The 21,583-nt window shown below is 35.2% G+C and overlaps 1 protein-coding gene across 1 annotated transcript in view; it reads right to left on the bottom strand.

The window, feature by feature from the left end:
* The window catches only part of LOC142332812 (uncharacterized), an 85,898-nt gene that overhangs the window by 2,992 nt on the left and 61,323 nt on the right, over positions 1-21,583 (bottom strand). Inside the window, exons 14-16 of the mRNA XM_075379427.1 lie at positions 18,709-18,858; positions 17,860-18,009; positions 10,529-12,089 (exon numbers count right to left, since the gene is read on the bottom strand). Coding sequence (XP_075235542.1) covers positions 10,529-12,089; positions 17,860-18,009; positions 18,709-18,858 — 1,861 coding nt within the window. The remainder of the gene's footprint in view (positions 1-10,528; positions 12,090-17,859; positions 18,010-18,708; positions 18,859-21,583) is intronic.

The following is a 21,583-nucleotide window of genomic DNA, read 5'->3' as shown; positions in this document are numbered from 1 at the left end:
CGCGCCCCACCAAAAGGGCGGCCGCGCCAAAAGGCACCTCCAGCGGCAATCCGAAACCGGCTACCCCGTTGGAGACCACTGGCATGGACTTCCTGTGGCAGATGACAGTGAAGGATATCCTGCCACATATCATGATGGTTTTGCCACGCCTGCTCCAGGCAAAATCTCTCAAGGACTGTATTCAGTCCTTAATAGAGTGCCTCATGGCTGTACTGTCCAGGTATGGTTAGGCCCACCCTCAGACTCTTGCAGTGGAACGCCAACTCAGTAGTAGGCCGGACGGAGGAACTATGCCGTCTGGCCGAGGATCTACTGATAGACGTGATACTGTTGTCTGAGACGTGGTTGAACCCAACCAAGCAACTGACCCTTCGGAACTATTTTACATATAGGACGGATAGGCCAGTTCGACCCGGATCTCGCACCTCTGGTGGAACTGCGGTTTTAGTCCACAGACGCCACATGCATATGCGCGTTGTTCTTCATACAAACGTGATGGAGCAAACGTGTGTGCATGTGGAGCATCTGGGCACGGTGTATCGGCTGGTTTCGGCTTATAGCAAGCCGAACGACGCGGTAACCGGCGCAGATCTGGATGACGTGCTGGAAAATTGGGATGGGCCCATGATACTCATGGGTGACCTCAATGCCAAACACGTGTCATGGAACAGCATTCTGACAAATCCGAATGGCAGATTGCTGTACGAAAGGGCGAGAGCCCGCCGCTTGGTCGTCGTAGGCCCTGAGGTGCCCACGTTCGTGCATCGCTCAGGCAGATCTAGGCCTGACGTGCTGGATATCGCAGTCATGAAGGGGGTACCCTCCCATTCATGATTGAAACGATAGAAGACCTCAGCTCGGACCATTCCCCTGTCCTGTTGGAACTAGGTCAGGCAGGGGGTGGCCGAGATCCCCCGCCTATACCCCGAAGGTCAGTCAACTGGAAAAGGTTCTACGAGACCCTCCAGCGGGAGTACAGGCCGGTAAATCCTGAGCTCCTGAGCTCCTGAACACCCCGGAGGAAATCGACGACACTGTCGGGCGCGTCACGTCGTCAATGACTGAGGCCCTGGCAGGCAGCTCATCGGCCAAAACTCGAGCAGTTGTTCGAAACGACCTCCCTCCTCATATCTCCGAAGCCATAACGGAGAAACGAAGACTGAGGAGGAGATATCGAATCACCCTGTCCCCCGCTGATACCTTGGAGGAGCAGTTCACTCCAAACCCCCCTCCCTCCCCGAACGACGAGCACACAACCGAGGTGGAATCCTTTCTTGTAGATTATTTCTCACAGGTGGAGGATGCCCCTCTAGAGATTGACCAAGTCACTGAAGCAGAAGTTTCCGCAGCCATTAAGGCCACAAGCCCCGACAAGGCCCCGGGTGTCGACGGGATCAGCGCCCGTGCATTCCGGAACATACCGGCCTCCGTGATTACAGCAATTTCGGTGATATTCACGTCCATTTTGTACGTTGGATATTTCCCGAATTGTTGGAAAACGGCCAAAGTCGTATGTTTACCCAAACCGGGGAAAAGTTTACTTTTCCCACGGAATTATAGGCCAATCTCCCTGTTACCGGTATTGTCTAAGTTATTCGAGAGGATTTTTCTTGAAAAACTGAGGCGATACATGGAGGGAGAAGTGCGGCCCGAGCAATTTGGGTTCAGGGAGGGTCACTCAACCACCCTCCAACTGGTAAAAATAATAGACGACCTTGTCGGAGGCCTGAACAGGAAACGGGTGACTGCAGCCGTTTTTCTGGATGTGGCCAAGGCCTTTGACAAAGTTTGGCATAGCGGGCTGCTTTATAAGCTAGCGCGATCGGCGATCCCCTACCGCTATGTCAGACTGATGCGGTCATATCTGCTAGACCGACATTTTGTCGTGCGCGTAGGGGAAACGATTTCCTCCACCAGAGAAATAGCCGCTGGGGTTCCCCAAGGAGCAGTACTTTCCCCGTTCTTGTACACTTTGTACGTGAACGATATGCCGCTGTCGGAAGGGCTCAAAACGGCCCTTTACGCAGACGACACGGCATATTTCTACGAATCCGCAAATGTGGATTACGCGGTCCGGAGGCTCCAAAGGCAGCTGGACTTAGTGGAACCGTGGCTCGACATGTGGAGAATCAGGGTCAACGGTGAAAAATCGGTGGCCGTGATGTTCACATGCAAGACAAGAAAACCGACCAGAGAGCTGGAAATCTCAGGGGAGAAAATCCCTTTTGAGAAAACAGTTAAGTACCTGGGGGTGGTGTTGGACAGGCGGCTTACCTTCGGCGAACATGTAAATTATGCGACCCGGAGGGCTAAGGCCGCCAGAGCCTCACTATACCCAGTGCTGAACAGTGCCAGCCCATACCCACTGGCAACTAAGCTTCTCATTTTTCGGCTGTACGTACTGCCGATTCTAACATATGCTTACCCGGCATGGGGGGCAATGTTGAGCTCCTCGCTTCAAAAGAAGATCGAGGAGTAGTACGGAAATGGTGGTACGGCGCCAAACATGACGTCATTCCAAGATGGCGGCTGTCACGCACGCACGCAAACACAGCCGCCACCGCCTCCCGGTGCACGATCCACGACGAGAACCTCTCTCCGTCGCGGTAACGCCTCCCGACGCCATCGCCTGGACGACCAGGATCATCCTCGAGGTACGTCTATATTCACTTGTGTGTATATGTATGTGTGTGCGCGCGTGTGTGTGTGTGTGTTTGTGTGTTGCAGCAGACATCGCCGCCACCGCCTCCCGGTGCACGATCCACGACGAGAACCTCTCTCCGTCACGGTAACGCCTCCCGACGCCATCGCCTGGACGACCAGGATCATCCTCGAGGTACGTCTATATTCACTTGTGTGTATATATATGTATGTGTGTGCGCGTGTGTGTGTGTTTGTGTGTTGCAGCAGACATCGCCGCCACCGCCTCCCGGTGCACGATCTACGACGAGAACCTGTAACGCCTCCCGACGCCATCGCCTGGACGACCAGGATCATCCTCGAGGTACGTCTATATTCACTTGTGTGTATATATATGTATGTGTGTGCGCGTGTGTATGTGTGCATGTGTGTTTGTGTGTGTGTGTGTGTACAGACTGATGTTACGTTAAAATTCACAGCTTACGTAGAACATTTTTCACTCATTACATCAGGGAGTCACCGCAGCCGATTGGTTTAAGGCGTCAGTCGGTCGCGTCCCGTCATGACCGGGTTCGAATCCTCTAGCCGACAGAATTTTTTTCACTTTAAATATTATTTATTTAATTCAAATCGACCGCCACACAACAGTGATACCAACCTTTGAAATATTTCTTCAATATATAAACATGTCAACAAAAAATAAATCAAGTTGGTAACACTGACTCACATCGACATAAAACAAATCAAGTTGGCAACACTGACGGGGTACCGGCGCCAATGACGTCACAATCCAAGATGGCTGACCACCGCCATCTTGAATTAGTGACGTCAGAAGTGACGTTTCCAAAATGGCGGACGGTCGCCATCTTGGAATCCAAGATGGCGGACAGCCGCCATCTTGGAATGACGTCATGTTTGGCGCCGTACCACCATTTCCGTACTACTTCGAGGCCGTCCAAAACATCGCGTTGCGGACGATCTTTGGAGCTCCGTGGTTCGTCAGGAACGCCACTCTCCGATCTGATGCGAGATTTCAATCCGTGTCCGAGGTGGGGGTGGCGCAGGCGCGCAGACTGTTCGGGAGAGCGGCTGTGTCCGAACACAGTCATCTTCGGGACATCTGCAGAGAGGACCCAACTCCGACAGTTGTAAGGAAGCGGCCTCACGCCGTACTGGACGAACCACCGTGATGGTGCGGTGCGGTAGCCGAAAATCGACAAACCAGGCTTAGGGGCCTCCATATCGCATGAGCCATAAACGGAATAGTGCGTCAGACGCGTTTCCGGGGTCGCGAGTGAATAGTTTTTTTCGCGAGTTATATAGTTTGAAGACTTCAAATACGGTAAGTCGCGCACAAAACAAAAACGCGGTCTAAAAAGGAAAGAAAGGAGAAAGAAGGGGAAAAAACGCGGTTTTTTTTTTTTTCTTTCTTTTTCTCGCGTGTGTTTTGTTCTGTTTCTCTAGTTTCAGAAACGGGAGAAACGTGGATGTGGAACGACGCGTCGTGCCGTCTCATCCTGCCAGTCGAAAGGAAAGTAAAAATTAAATTTTTTTTTTTTTTTATTTTTCTCGTGTAGGTGTTCTGCTTCTTTTGTTGCAGATGCCAACAGCCACCACAAAAACAAATGGTTTCTTCACTGCAGCCACGCGGTCCCCCCAACCCCTTCTCAGACACACGCGTGTCTGAAGGTTAATAAATTACGTGGAAAGAATAATTACTGTTTACTTCTTTCCAGAAAATCGCCGCCCCAAAACCGCGATCGCGAATAGGTATCACCATCTGTAAGTTAAACTTACAGTAAGATAAAATAACCCAGCAATTGCGACTCCTCCGGAAAAGGGGACACATTGCTCCCTCCTTATAGCTAGTGCCCCGTTGTGGCGTATTCCTGCTAGCCTATTAAAGAGTTAGCACCGAAAGGACTTCAGTGGACTGTCTGAAGGGGAATTACGTCGGGAGGACACGCTTTATAAGCCTAGCCTTCCGCGGTCGGCCCATGAAATGGGTTCGATAACGCTGGTTTAACAACGGATTGGAATGCAATTAAATCCGTCTTAAATTCACTAAAATAATAATAGACAAAACTTGAAAAATTAGATCCGAGATTAAAAAAATAACCCTTTTAAAAACAAGCCCGATTAGAAAGATCCAGCAGCAAGGGACTCTGTCCAGGTTCTGCGATAAAGTAGGGAGTAATAGACTCCTGCCAACTTTGCATTCCATTCCATACGTCTGGCACAAGATGAGAGAGTTAAAACCGAACCGAACCGATCCAAATACAATTATTTGAGGTCGCTTTTAACGCTGCTTCTTTCAACTACTACGTCTGTTAACTGTCGGTTGCAAACCGTTCGTGCTTCAGCGCAGTATAGTTTCGTTCTTTACAGTTGTATTTTGTAAAACGCCTTATTCGGTCGAGGGAAGAGGTTTTAAAGGGAAACGGTAAGTGCGTTCTGGATCCTTTCAGGAAACGCGTCAAATAATCGCGGAAAGATTTCCGAATGCCAGTAGCCCGGCAGAATAGCGTACGCGATTTGTTTAAAAAGTAACGTTCAACGGGATCGGTTTCAAAGGCAAAACGAAATGAACGATTCCGTTGGCAAAAGCTGATATTCAAAGAATTTCTGCCGGTCGGAAAACATTTATATATGTTATCACAACAAAGCGGTAAAAAATGCAAATCTTGCCGTAAGATTCTTCACGATTTTAATTTGAAATCGTATCGTGTAACAATTTTGCAAAAATCTAAGAGAATAGAAACTGAAAAGTTTTAATTGTTCTGTCCGGCGTTTAAAAAACATTATCGTTGAATTAATAGACTCAATTTCATGTCGGTCGAAACACGGTTTCATTTAACCGGGCGTGTTAATTCGATTGGCACCAGGTGTAGGATGACTACACATATCAGGAATGGTCGAACTGAGAATGTACACGACTACACTTTATTTACACTCATACATATCATCCTCTGAAGTATTATCTAAACTGTAGTTATCGGAGGCTAAACAGGAAAAGAAAGAAAAGAAGGTACAGGATGACTGAAAAGCGACACCGTATTTTTATTCGTCCATTTCATGATGAGAAATTCGGTGTATGATACGATTCTGATATCGAACAGCACTATATTTTGCGACCGGACTGTCGGTACAGAACTATTACCGTACAATTTTTGTCGATTTCTACTATCGGTTAACAAACGGTGAAAAGGGGACGGCTTCTTCAAATACGACGGAGAAACATAAAAAAAATTCACTAGCACGCGTTCGTGCGGTTTTTTGTGTGTAAAAGAACGAATTGTCAGTAGAGGACGATGGATTCAGCGTTTGCCGGATTTCTCTTCAGATTTTCGTTTGGGGCTTTGTCAAGGAAAGAGTTTACGAACCAAATCCTCCACATTATCGATGAACTGATAACGAATTTTCAACATTTTGCGTCACGCGTCTCTCAATAAGCTCTTTCGAGCACAAAGATGCATGCTTCCGTCGGACCGCTTATTTCGAACGTGTTTTGTAAAAATTTGGTAAATATATAAACTTTTGCTAATGTAGTTGTAGAATTTAATTTAACTCGTTCATTTCATTCGTAAAATGTTACATGCGGCGACTGAGTTTAGTCGTTAGCGGTTCTCTTTTAAGTCGGTACCCGTTATAACGGGTATCGTAATTAAAAAGATTATCGGCAACCTGACACAGGAAAAATCACCTCTAAAAATTACGTCGCCGTTCCTGATAATTACAAACATCATGTGTCAGGCTTACTAAAATAAACGAGGCCTGAAGTATTTTTTCCATACCTTCTTCGCTGAACCGAATTTACTTTCACGTATCAGCAAGACAATGCCGTTCAAAAGTAGATGATGTATTCAGCGCTTCATGGACTGGGTATACAAATCAGCATCCTTTCAACGAGTTATACAATTTCTAGTAAGTTAGAAACAGGATTAACTAAATATTACATAAAAATAAGAAGTGAAAAAAAATGTTTTCTGAAATTTTAGAAATTAAAGAATTTAATCATATTTTTCTCACAGTTTTTAAAAATACCCTAATTTTATACAATAAAAACAATTTTTTTTAATTTATAGCTAAAATTAATAATAGAGTTTAGCATTGATTAATCTTTAAAGAGTATTTTCGATCCCGAAATAATCTATCAGAAGAGTAGTATGAAACCTTTTCCCAAATCCCAATACATTTTCCTGATTGTCTACAGATTGTTATGAATACAATTTAAGGAATTTCAATAAAAATAAATTTTTGTAATAACATTTTATTAGAAGATTTTGCTGCAAAATTTTTTGTTTAAAATAAATTATAATCACGTTAAAGCAAAAGGCTTTAATATTATTTAATTATTATCTGCTTTTCAAATGCATATGTCTTATATAAAATAACTTTAAATTGGTGTGTATCTGTATGTATTATATTTTTGTCAAAAAACCATAAGCTGAACATAAACTATTTACTGCAAGTCAAGCAATAATAACCGTCTGACTATTCTGTTTTCGTTTATTCATTTTGACATACGAAGAACTATTTAAAACGGTTTATCCCATTAAATGTTTTGCGTAAACGATGGGGAGGGGTTAACTCTCAATACTCGGATAAATACGTTAATATTATTAAACTCAAATTTTGTGTTTCGGTGTTTCAAATGCAGTTTATCAGCTCGTTAAAAATAAAAAAAATGAATTATAAAGATTTTTAGAAATCTATCTTTATCATTATTTCTACTTATCAGAATAATCGAGGTGCAATTTTCTGAATCGTTAAGAATCTAATTTCTCTTTCTTTAAATTTGGTATTAAAAGTTTAAACGCCTTTGATTTTAAAAATGCAAGTATAAATATAGTTTATACATCTATTTATTTTTTTGTGTTTGATTTTAAATGTCTTTTTTTTAAAAGTAAATAATTATTTCGATAGAAATAAAACACGGGGTACGAACGAGACCAGTATTTAAAATATAAATTTTAAATGTGAATTTGTACAAATGAAAGATCCCCTGTAAGAAGTCTTTAATTTTGACAACATGGAAGCTTAAAAATTAAGAAAACAACGTGCGAAAAACATTGTGACTGAAGTGAAGAGAAACTCCATAGTCTGTGGCAAAGCCCACGCTGATGACCAGGAAGATTATGCTGTGTGTTTAGCGAGACTTGAACGGCACTGTGCATCACAAGCTGCTGCTGCCAGGCAGTATGACAGACTCAGACCTGTAGTGTTGACAATTAAGTTATTGCACCTAGCAATTCAAAAGAAACGACCTCAATTGGTCAACAGAAAGGACTTCATACGACACGGTGTTAACTGCCACACCACATACATCTTTAACAACCTGTCAACAATTGAGAGAACTTGACTGTAAGGTTCTGATGCGTCCACCATATAGCTGTACATAATACCGTTAGCATATAATTTGTCTCAGTCTCTGCAACAACACCCTGAATGGTGTTAAATTAGTTTCAAAAAAGGTCTGTGAAACCATAAGCCATAAACCAAAAGTTGGTGAATAGAAACCATGGAAGTTCTATAGTGTAGGGTTTATGGTGTTGATGGAAAAATTTTAGAAGTTTATCGAAAAAAAATCTTGCATGTGGTCTCAAAAAGTTAATTTTCAATAACCATAAATGTATTCACAAATTTGTCCTACATGTCTCCATATTTCTTAGACAAACTGAAAACAAGGAAATATGAATCATTTAATAAACAAGTTATTAAAAAGTTTTTTTATTAAAAGAATTATACATACATTATATAAATCATTCCAAATCATCTTATGTATAAAATAATTAGTTTTAATAATAGTGTATATGCAATGACAAAAGAAAAAGAAAATAGCTACAAACTGCAAAGACCCTATACTAAATAGAGATAATTTATACCACTCTGTCAACCTTATTTAACTTTTGTGTAAAAGTTTATAGATAAAAATTACATGTAAAATTTTTCTAACCAATATGAATAGAAAGATGTATTTTTAAATTATCCCTTCGATTAAATGTTTTCTTACAAAAATTACAAGTGAATTTCTTCTCACCAGTATGAATAGAGAGATGACTTTTTAAACTACTCTTTTGACTAAATGTTTTCTTACAAAAATTACAAGTGAATTTCTTCTCACCAGTATGAATAGAGAGATGTCTTTTTAAATGACTGCTAAGTCTAAAAGTTTTTTTACAAAAATTACAAGTGAATTTCTTCTCACCAGTATGAATAGAGAGATGACTTTTTAAACTACTCTTTTGACTAAATGTTTTCTTACAAAAATTACAAGTGAATTTCTACTCACCAATATGAATAGTGAGATGTCTTTTTAAATGACTGCTAAGTCTAAAAGTTTTTTTACAAAAATTACAAGTGAATTTCTTCTCACCAGTATGAATAGAGAGATGACTTTTTAAACTACTCTTTTGACTAAATGTTTTCTTACAAAAATTACAAGTGAATTTCTTCTCACCAGTATGAATAGAGAGATGTCTTTTTAAATGACTGCTAAGTCTAAAAGTTTTTTTACAAAAATTACAAGTGAATTTCTTCTCACCAGTATGAATAGAGAGATGACTTTTTAAACTACTCTTTTGACTAAATGTTTTCTTACAAAAATTACAAGTGAATTTCTACTCACCAATATGAATAGTGAGATGTCTTTTTAAATGACTGCTAAGTCTAAAAGTTTTTTTACAAAAATTACAAGTGAATTTCTTCTCACCAGTATGAATAGAGAGATGACTTTTTAAACTACTCTTTTGACTAAATGTTTTCTTACAAAAATTACAAGTGAATTTCTTCTCACCAGTATGAATAGAGAGATGTCTTTTTAAATGACTGCTAAGTCTAAAAGTTTTTTTACAAAAATTACAAGTGAATTTCTTCTCACCAGTATGAATAGAGAGATGACTTTTTAAACTACTCTTTTGACTAAATGTTTTCTTACAAAAATTACAAGTGAATTTCTACTCACCAATATGAATAGTGAGATGTCTTTTTAAATGACTGCTAAGTCTAAAAGTTTTTTTACAAAAATTACAAGTGAATTTCTTCTCACCAGTATGAATAGAGAGATGACTTTTTAAACTACTCTTTTGACTAAATGTTTTCTTACAAAAATTACAAGTGAATTTCTTCTCACCAGTATGAATAGAGAGATGTCTTTTTAAATGACTGCTAAGTCTAAAAGTTTTTTTACAAAAATTACAAGTGAATTTCTTCTCACCAGTATGAATAGAGAGATGACTTTTTAAACAACTCTTTTGACTAAATGTTTTCTTACAAAAATTACAAGTGAATTTCTACTCACCAATATGAATAGTGAGATGTCTTTTTAAATGACTGCTAAGTCTAAAAGTTTTTTTACAAAAATTACAAGTGAATTTCTTCTCACCAGTATGAATAGAGAGATGACTTTTTAAACTACTCTTTTGACTAAATGTTTTCTTACAAAAATTACAAGTGAATTTCTTCTCACCAGTATGAATAGAGAGATGTCTTTTTAAATGACTGCTAAGTCTAAAAGTTTTTTTACAAAAATTACAAGTGAATTTCTTCTCACCAGTATGAATAGAGAGATGACTTTTTAAACTACTCTTTTGACTAAATGTTTTCTTACAAAAATTACAAGTGAATTTCTACTCACCAATATGAATAGTGAGATGTCTTTTTAAATGACTGCTAAGTCTAAAAGTTTTTTTACAAAAATTACAAGTGAATTTCTTCTCACCAGTATGAATAGAGAGATGACTTTTTAAACTACTCTTTTGACTAAATGTTTTCTTACAAAAATTACAAGTGAATTTCTTCTCACCAGTATGAATAGAGAGATGTCTTTTTAAATGACTGCTAAGTCTAAAAGTTTTTTTACAAAAATTACAAGTGAATTTCTTCTCACCAGTATGAATAGAGAGATGACTTTTTAAACTACTCTTTTGACTAAATGTTTTCTTACAAAAATTACAAGTGAATTTCTTCTCACCAGTATGAATAGAGAGATGTCTTTTTAAATGACTGCTAAGTCTAAAAGTTTTTTTACAAAAATTACAAGTGAATTTCTTCTCACCAGTATGAATAGAGAGATGACTTTTTAAACTACTCTTTTGACTAAATGTTTTCTTACAAAAATTACAAGTGAATTTCTTCTCACCAGTATGAATAGAGAGATGTCTTTTTAAATGACTGCTAAGTCTAAAAGTTTTTTCACAAAAATTACAAGTGAATTTCTTCTCACCAGTATGAATAGAGAGATGACTTTTTAAACTACTCTTTTGACTAAATGTTTTCTTACAAAAATTACAAGTGAATTTCTTCTCACCAGTATGAATAGAGAGATGTCTTTTTAAATGACTGCTAAGTCTAAAAGTTTTTTTACAAAAATTACAAGTGAATTTCTTCTCACCAGTATGAATAGAGAGATGACTTTTTAAACTACTCTTTTGACTAAATGTTTTCTTACAAAAATTACAAGTGAATTTCTTCTCACCAGTATGAATAGAGAGATGTCTTTTTAAATGACTGCTAAGTCTAAAAGTTTTTTTACAAAAATTACAAGTGAATTTCTTCTCACCAGTATGAATAGAGAGATGACTTTTTAAACTACTCTTTTGACTAAATGTTTTCTTACAAAAATTACAAGTGAATTTCTTCTCACCAGTATGAATAGAGAGATGTCTTTTTAAATGACTGCTAAGTCTAAAAGTTTTTTTACAAAAATTACAAGTGAATTTCTTCTCACCAGTATGAATAGAGAGATGACTTTTTAAACTACTCTTTTGACTAAATGTTTTCTTACAAAAATTACAAGTGAATTTCTTCTCACCAGTATGAATAGAGAGATGTCTTTTTAAATGACTGCTTTGTCTAAAAGTTTTTTTACAAAAATTACAAGTGAATTTCTTCTCACCAGTGTGAATAGAGAGATGTGCTTTTAAATTACTGCTATGATTAAACATTTTCTTACAAAAATTACAAGTGAAGTTCTTATCACCAGTATGAATTGAGAGATGTGTTAATAAATTACCCTTTTTAATAAATGTTTTGTTACAAAAATTACAAGGGTATTTTTTCTCATCTGTATCAGTAGAGATATGTGATTTTAACTTACTGTGTCGAATAAACATTTTTTTAGAAAAATTACATTTTAAGTTTTTTTTGACAACATGAATAGATAAGTGTGACTCTAATGTAGATCCCTGAGTGAAAGACTCCTTACAAAAAACACATGTGTGAATAGGAAGATGAGAAGATATGACATTCCTTTCTTTAACAGGTTTTTCTGTAATTTGCAGGCACTTTTCGTTAAAAGAAAAAGTGTTGAAATCATCATATTCTTCATCGCTGGCATTATCACATATGCACTTATATTTTAATTCATTGCAAACCACACATTTTGATCTCTGAAAACTACTTTCAGTAATTCTTTCCTCCACATCATCGATAACCTCTTCAATAAGATTCTAAAAAAAAAATGTAACTGTTAACTTAAAAGTCTGTCGGAAAATTTTTTATTTTTAATAATTCCAACTACAAATTGACAACTTATACTTTAATATTAAATATCTTATGTTCATATTTAAGCAAGCACAATATGTTTGTTTCAGAGTAGCAAAAATAAAAATTTCATTTGTATTAGTAGTTAAAATAGAGGACAAAATGTAACACAATCAAACTATATGCTACATTGCGCAGAAATTAAAACTGGTCAGTCAACAAGCAATTTCATAATGCAGAATAAAAAAAAAAACAAATTTAAAAATAATTACTGTAGTTTATTTCTGTTTAAATTAACTGAAAATAGAAACCTGACAATAAGTGTAGGTATTTTCCAAACTCATCCACGGATTAAGATATTGGTCATTACATTTGTTCTTAAAAAATCAAACACAGAGAAGAGTAATAAGATCAGTTTATCACTTTCATTAGATATTAATCCACTGGAAGAATTGAATGAAGTGAAAAATAAGGGAAAACAGGTTTAGGACTGGATGGGTGAGTCAAGTTAATAATGAAAGAATTATATCCTGAAGATCCAAAATTATATTAGTAGATCATGAAAATGTCAAACAAAGATTTTAATTTCTCTTTAATACATTCTGATACACAAAAATGAGAGTGCCATGAGAAAAACAATGTCTGCTGAGATTAAACTTGAATGAAATAATTGTGTTATTTACCTACAAGAGTGAGCTACACATTTCTCTAGAAATGTTATCATGTTTCTAAATCACGTATATTCAGTTTCATACTACAAGTGTTTAATGCAATTTATAACCTGCTGAAGAATGATTGGTCTTATTTAAAAGATTCTTAAATGTGTTCTGATTTTAAGATAAATCCATGAGCAACAAACTTTAGATCTTTAAAAACATAACAAAATTAATTAACATGCAGAAATGACATTTAGCTTAGCTAGTGAACATCTCCCTCTACGAACATGAGACCCTTGATGTTGGTATGGGGGCTTGAGTGCTCAGTGATACAAAGTAGCTGGACCGAAGGTGCAACCATATCAGAGAGGTATCTCTTGAGAGCCAAACTAAGGAATGATTCCTGAATGAGGGCAGCAGCTCTTTCAGTAGTTGTTAAGGGTGTAGGTCAGGACGACTTAAATGGTCATATCAACATCACTCAGTCCTATCAGTCATATCAGCAGTACTCAGTCCTCTGAATACTGCGAACTGAAACCAATGGAAAACTACAGCAGCTTTTTTTCCAAGAAAATGTAGCTCTCTGCATTTTCGTATAGCAATGATGGAGGCATCTTCCTTGGTAAAATATTCCGGAGGTAAACTAGTTCTAATTAGAATCATTGTAATAAGGATAAAATCAAAACTTAAACAGACAATGATTGTTAACATCTATATGCCTACAAGCGCCCACGATGATGATGAAGTAGTGTGTATACAAAGAAATTGACAAAGCAATTAAATACATAGAAGGAGATGAAAATTTAATAACAGATAGGAGACTGGAATGCAAGCATTGCAAAAGGCAAGGAAGGAAATATAGTGGGTGAATACGGGCTGGGCAAAAGGAATGAAAGAGGGGACCGACTTACAGAGTTTTACACAAAGTATAATTTAGTAGTTGCCAACATCCAGTTTAAAAATCATATTAGAAGAATATACACACGGAAAAAGCAAAGCGATACTGCAAGGTATCAGATAGATTATATCATGGTTAAGCAAAGATTTAGAAATCAACTCACTGACTGCAAAACTTACCCTGGAGCAGACATTGATAGCGACCTTAATTTGGTGATAATGACATGTAGGTTGGGGTTTAAAAACCTGAAGAAAAGGAGTCAGATGAATCGGTGGAATTTAGAGAAGCTTGATGAAGAGGAGGTAAGAGGATTTTTGAAAAGGACATCGCAAGAGGTCTCAGTAAAAACGATAAAGCAGAAAATGTAGAAGAAGAATGGGTGAATGTTATAAAGGAAATTCTTTAATCAGCAGAAGTGAACTAGCGAAAGAAGAATGGATTAAAGAAACGTGGAAGAAGAAACCAAAGATGGTACACAGATTTATAATATGAAAGGTAAAGTCGATAGGTGGGTGGGATATATTGAAGAGTTATACGGAGGAAATGAATTAGAAAATTGTTACAGAGGAAGAAGAGGAAGTTGAAGAGAATGAAAGGGGAGAAACAATACTGAGATCTGAATTTTAGAAAGCATTAAGAGATTTGAATGGCAGAACGGCACCTGGAATAGACAGAATACCTGTAGAATTACTGCGCAGTACAGGTGAGGAAGAGATTGATAGATTGTACACACTGGTGTGTAATATTTATGGAAAAGGGGAAGTTCCTTCAGACTTCAAAAAAAGAGTTATAGTCGTGATACCAAAGAAAGCAGGAGCAGATAAATGTGAAGAATACAGAACAATTAGCTTAACTAGTCATGCACCAAAAACTAAACAAGAATTCTGTACAGAAGAATTGTGAGGAGAGTGGAAGAAGTGTTAGGAGAAGACCAATTTGGTTTCAGGAAAAGTATAGGGACAAGTGACGCAATTTTAGGCCCAGATTAATAGTAGAAGAAAGATTAAAGAAAAACAAACCAACATACTTGGCATTTAAAGACCTAGAAAAGCCATTCAATAACGTAAACTGGAAATGTTCAGCAATTTAAAAAATTAGGGTTCAAATACAGAGATAGAAGAATGATTGCTAATATTTACAGGAACCTAACAGCAACAATAATAATGGAAGAATATAAGAAATAAGCTGTAATAAGAAAGAGAGTCTGACAAGGATGTTCCCTATCACCGTTACGTTTTAATCTTTACATATAACTAGCAATTAATGATGTTAAAGAACAATTTAGATCCAGAGAAACAGTACAAGGTGAAAATATGAAGATGCTACAATTTGCTGATGATATAGTAATTCTAGCTCAGAATAAAAAGGATTTTGAAGAAACAATGAACGGCATAGATGAAGTCCTATGCAAGAAATACTGCATGAAAATAAACAAGAACAAAATGAAAGAAATGAATTGTAGTTAAAATAACAAAGATGGACCACTGAATGTGGAAATAGGAGGAGAAAAGATTATGGAGGTAGAAGAATTTTGTTATTTGCGAAGTAGACCACTGAATGTGGAAATAGGAGGAGAAAAGATTATGGAGGTAGAAGAATTTTGTTAGTTGCGAAGTAGAATTACTAAAAATTGACGAAGCAGGAGCAACATAAAATGCTAAATAGCACAGGGGAAACGAGCCTTCGTCAGAAACATAATTTGTTTACATTAAAAATTAATATAAATTACAAGAAAAGATTTTTTATAGTATACATTTGGAGTGTCGTTTTATATGGAAATGAAACATTGACAATTGGAGTATCTGAGAAGGAAAGATAAAAAGCTTTTGAAATGGGGTACCTATAGGAGAATGTTAAAAATCAAATCGGTGGATAAAATGACAAATGAAAAGGTTTTGCGGCAAATAGATGAAGAAAGAAGCATTTGGAAAAATATAGCAAAAAGAAGAGACAGACTTATAGGCCACATATTAAGAATACCTGGAATAGTCGCTTTAATATTGGACGTACAGGTAGAAGGAAAAAATTGTGTAGGCAGGCAATGTTTCGAATATGTAAAACAAACTGTTAGGGATGCAGGATGTAGGGGGTATACCGAAATGAAATGACTAGCACTACATAGGGGAACTTGGAGAGCTACATCAAACCAGTCAAGTGACTGAAGACAAAAAAAAAGTTAACATCACTTCGTATCAATTGTGAATTTGTTGCAGTATCAAAGCTATAGTTCATTGTGTCCATTTAGAAAAATTAGTTGATTATGAAGTTACTTATTTTTCTTCAACAGTCAATATTGATCATATTTCGAGTAATGATGAAAGCATCTCTTTATAAATAAATTATATACATTTCATTGCTAAGATCTCTAAAATTGGTTAACAGGGCAAATCAATCACTAAGTTGTTTGCATTTAATGGTCAATTTTTAAACAAGGAGACTGAATTTTTCTCACCGTTTACAACTCACACAAAGCCACACATATTTTCTTCACAGCTATTTTGGTAACAAAATTTTGAGTAACGAGATTAGCATCTTTGTAGACAAAATATTCAGCAGTTATCAAATTCTGTCAATTAAATTCACTGGTACCATCCAACTTGATGAAAATATACCATTCTAAAGCGCGAGCTCTAACAGGAAGTTCATAATCCAGTGCATTCGAAAAGTAACTACATACCGACATAAACATGATTATAGGTTGAGGGATTTTATTCTGTGTTAATAATAGTAATGTTTTCTACAAAGGTTTGTAATTCTGTATTGAATGCAGTTAGCTTCCATGACCCGATCAGGATGTTGCGACAAGTATATGTGTCTCAACTAAAGAAGATATGATTCTTTCCTGTCACTGTCTGTTCATTATATTTAAACGATTGAGGCTGTCTTTCCATGTGCACACTGAACAGTGAATATTTCTCATTTAACACATCTTCATAAGCACAAGGAGTATATACAGACAGTGAAAGATTAGTATTTTATTAGATTTCCAGGTATAGTGGTCGATATAGCGTAAGAACACTAATCGAAGACTTTGGGGAGATTGGTTCAGTTAAGAAATATGAGTGAAGTGGTAGACCATAAGTACTTGATGAAGACGTATCGACTACTATGTGATGTAGTCTTAACAAATCCGTGCAAAAGTTAGCTTAACAGAAAAACAACTGCAACAAGGCAATTTGTAATAAGCACAGTCTTTTCCCATGTAAAGCAATTCAAAAGTTATTGGCCAGAGACTGTGCAAAGTGAATTCAATACTGGGGATGGTTTCTACAGTTTCTAGTGGATGTTTGTAAGCTGCCAACTATTTAAGCACAAATTTGACGTTATACTACCATTTAAATATGAATTCAATTCTCTGTGAAAAGAAATTCTAAGAAATTAACTTTGTATTGAGGAAGCCGATACCCTCCATGGCTTCAAAAAGGCATGTTTTTTTGCTAAAAAATAGTAGCATTTCAATATATTCTACTAATTTTCAGATTTATATCATGCAATAGTCATATTACTACTGAATAATCATTTTATTATATTACCGATTATAATTTAATACACATGAAAAAAAGATTCTAATCAATGAGTACTGAAAAACCATAGAGAAATCGCAAAAAAACCACATTAAAAACCCAAGGATCCCTCAGAAAACACATAAATACCACACTAAAAACTATACATGAAGTATTAAGAAGTACAATATTTCCTACATTTATTCATTTCTATGTTTTATGGATGATTTAACAGCAATAATGCAACATGTTGGGAGGTAAACAAACAATTTGTTCTGGCTGTGCCACATTTACAGTACCATAAGAGACACAATGAAGTAGTTTCTCTGAGGACAACATTGTTCTTCATAAAACTGGTTTCTGTGAAAAGATTATAAATTTACTTGCAAGAATATATCAACTGCATTTCAGTAGGTTTGTTGTGTGATTAGGAACAGTATATTTTGGCACTATGAAGAAAGAAACAAGAACCTTATATAAAACCTTGCACGGAATGTTTATTCTTACTCAAAAGCAACGAGTTTTCAGTGACTTGTCAATCATACAATCCTACACATACTTTTGATCATTTCACATACAGTTTGGTATCACTTTTTTAAGTTTTAGTCAAAATATCCAGTGTTAAACAAGAATGCTAAATATTAGGTAAACCATCAAAAAGTAAATGAAAATATGTTACTTGTCTAGGTGTTGTCGGTTTATCATCTGCCATAGCAACAGGAGAAATAAAATGTTCTGTTCCCTCTGTTTCATGCTTGGTTTCTTGTTTAATACTAGAAGATAATGGATCTTCATCAAAAAATGAACTATCAGTTTGTGCATCCATACTCTGCAGCAAAACAAAGTAATAATAATAATTTATTATCTTTATATAAATAACATATATTAAAAATATATCTATTTTTCTTATAATGATAAAACAAATTGGTTTTCATAGAAATAACTCATCCATGTGAGTAGTTCTATAATAATATTCAACTGGAACCTTTCAATATATAATCACACATGATAGTTCCAGAAAAGTGAAATATTGTAAGTATTGGCAGTAAATTAATATAAAAAACACATCAATCTTGTTTGGAAACAAAAATGCCATAGAATAAGAATTATCGAAACCTATAACAAAGTTTCTCTAACAAAGTAAACAAGGTTCATAAAGGAAAGGATAGCTTTATATTCTTATAAAACATTTTTATAAACAATGTTAAATGTGGGTATAAAATTACTATGTTAGTCACCTTCATTTAAGGCGTGAGGCACCTGCTCACTGTATTTTATTTGTTACGTATTGTTGATAAAATGTTAATGCAATCTGTTAAATAAAGTTATTTATTGCCCTATACTCTACTAAAATGTTTTTTACACCATAAACCAAAATATCTCAAGCTAGACATAAATGGAATATGATTATATGTGAGCAATAAACAATAAATAAAAATAACATAATGAACAGAATAAATAAGAATTCTTACAATAACTAGGTTTTATGTTTTTAACTTAAAACAAAGTAAAGAAGAAAATAGCTTACTTGTTTAAATATTGTCAGACGATCATCTGTCTTTGAAAGATGTACAAAAAAATGTTCTTCTTGCACAGATTCCTGCAGTTCTTCTTTTTTAATGGGCAAGGATAATGGATTTTCTTCCAAAACTGAATCACTACTTTGTGCATCCATAATCTGCAAAAAATATTAAATAATATTAATATTCTATTACAAAACTATACCTTAAAATAAGCATGTTAAATGAAATATTACTGAAACGTAAAATCTGATGAAGTCAACAGCTTGGAGCTAACTATTTTGTTAAAAATAATTTAAGACTTGTTATATATCAAAGCGGGTTTTAATACATTAACCTGTGTCAGTTACATATTGAAATGACTTGTTATACAAATAGTGTAGATTTATATAACTAACACCACATGAAAACCACAGTTTATGGTATAAATGAATTTCTAAATCTCCAAAAAATTTACATGAGTAGATAATAACAGTAGCGGTCATCATTTTTTATTACCAAAAATGATACAATATTTTTCATAAGAAAAGTATTCACTGGGTATATAGACTAAATTATAATGGTATAATTATAATTATGTGGGATGTAATGGGTATAGATGCTAAATTAAACAAAGATTATTGCAAGTTTTCTTAAGTATTAATGGAAGCCAATTCAGTTGTATAAAAGAAGAAAATTTAATTTTTACAGAATCAAAAAATTTTCAGATGTAAAAAGATAATTCAACAGTTAAGATGCCAGTAACATAAAATAATGCTGTCTGCCATCAAATATTAGAAGAACGCGTGTCCTAACCTGACCCTAGTTATAACTCTGTCACACAAGCATCCTACTGAAAAACGCCAGAGTTGATACTTATCGATTAGCATAATATGACATATGACATATGTAGTATGTAGACATAGACATATGTTATATGTAGTTATATTAATATACTTACGACACGTAAATAATACACGCTTCTTTCACTCTTGGACCAAGGCCCTTTCATTTTTAGAGATCTTAACAATGAAATTTATAGAATTTATTTATATAGAGATGCTTTCATCACTACTCAAAATTTGATCAATGTTGACTGTTAAAGAAAAATAAGTAACTTCATAAACAACTAATTTTTTTTGAATGATGTGTTATTGAATTTGGATCTCAGGTGTTAATTACATGCTAAGATGCTATTCTGCTGTTTTATCACATTGTCTGGCCAAAATTGGGCAAGAGTTTTTCCCAAACCTTGACACAATGAACTGTTGCTTTGATACTACAACAAATCCACAATTGACCTGAAGTGATGTTCACTAGCTAACACCAAATGTCATTGCTACATGTTACTTTTGTTATGTTTTTAATGATCTAACGTTGTTGCTCATAGAGTTCTCTTAAAATCAGAACAAATTTAAGAATTTTTTAATTAAGAAATTATTCCTCAGCAGGTTATAAATTGCATTAAAAACTTGTGATATGTATCTGAATATATGTGATTTAGAAACATGATAACATTTCTCTAGAAATGTATAGCTCAATCTTGTAGATAAATAACATACAATTATTTCAAGTTTTATCTCATCATACACTGCTTTTCTCATGGCACTCTCATTTTTGTGCATCAGAAGGTATTAAAGAGAAATTAAAATAATTTGTTTGACATCTTCATGGTCAATTAATATAATTTTGGACCTTCAGTATATAATTCTTTCATTATTTACTTGACTCACCCATCCAGTACTAAGCTTGTTTTCTCTTATTTTTCATTTCATTCAATTCTTCCAGTAGATGAATATCTAATAAAAATGATAAACCGATCTTATTACTCTTCTCTGTCTTTGATGTTTTAAGAACAAATGTAATGACCAATATCTTAATCTGGGGATGAGTTTGGAAAATATCTACACTTATTGCCAGGGTTCTATTTTCAGTTAATATTAACAGAATTAAACTACAGTAATTTTTGTTATGTGTTTTTTGTAAGGAGTCTTTCACTCAGAGATCTACTTTAGAGTCACACTTAACTATTCATGTTGTCAAAAAACGTAACATATAATTTTCCTAAAAAATGTTTATTCGACGGAGTAATTTAAAAACACATATCTATCTCTACTAATACAGTTGAGAAGAAATTCACTTGTAATTTTTGTAAGAAATCATTTAGTCAAAAGAGTAATTTTAGTAAATTTAACAATCGCATGTGGCATTTTTCCATACAGTGAGAAGCCTAGAACATGCTAAACAACAGATATATATGGGATCCGGGCCCTTGTTTGGTCTTGACTTTACACCCAAAATAAAGTTCATTACACTTTAAGTAACAGAGTAAGGGTTTCGCCTTTGGGACTAGAGCATTACTTCACCACATCCATAAAAAAAGAAGTTAAATGATTTAAAAAACTCTAGACATTTTGTAACTAACGACTAATTAAAAGAAATAAAATTGTAAATATGTAATACACAATAATTCAAACACACAAAGCACTTACAATGACATGTTTACTGGTTCACTACTATCTCATAACTGGCATTGTTCCGATGACTACGCTGCACTAGGTAACATTTGTACATATTTATACACGTCTAAATCTACACAACAATAGCAACACTACTATTTGAGTTAGCTCATTTGATTCAATCATATTTATAATTTTCTATGATCTTTTAGTTGAAAATTGACAAAAAAAAATTTTTTTTATATTTAAAAAAATTAAAATAACAAAGAAGCTGCAGGTAATTGAGAAATTACGAATACATATTTGAAAACAGCATAAAGAACTGCATTAAATACACCTATTGGTACTCGTGAGTCAAAAATCATGTTGACCATCGTTATTGGCAACATTACATGAGATATTTGGCACTTGAAGTTGCAAAATCAATCTCATGATAAAAGTATCC

This window comes from Lycorma delicatula, chromosome 12, assembly GCF_047948215.1.
Source record: "Lycorma delicatula isolate Av1 chromosome 12, ASM4794821v1, whole genome shotgun sequence".
NCBI classification, from domain to species: domain Eukaryota; kingdom Metazoa; phylum Arthropoda; class Insecta; order Hemiptera; family Fulgoridae; genus Lycorma; species Lycorma delicatula.
The sequence above is the reverse complement of the archived record's forward strand: the minus strand, read 5'-3'. Positions and strand labels throughout refer to the sequence as shown.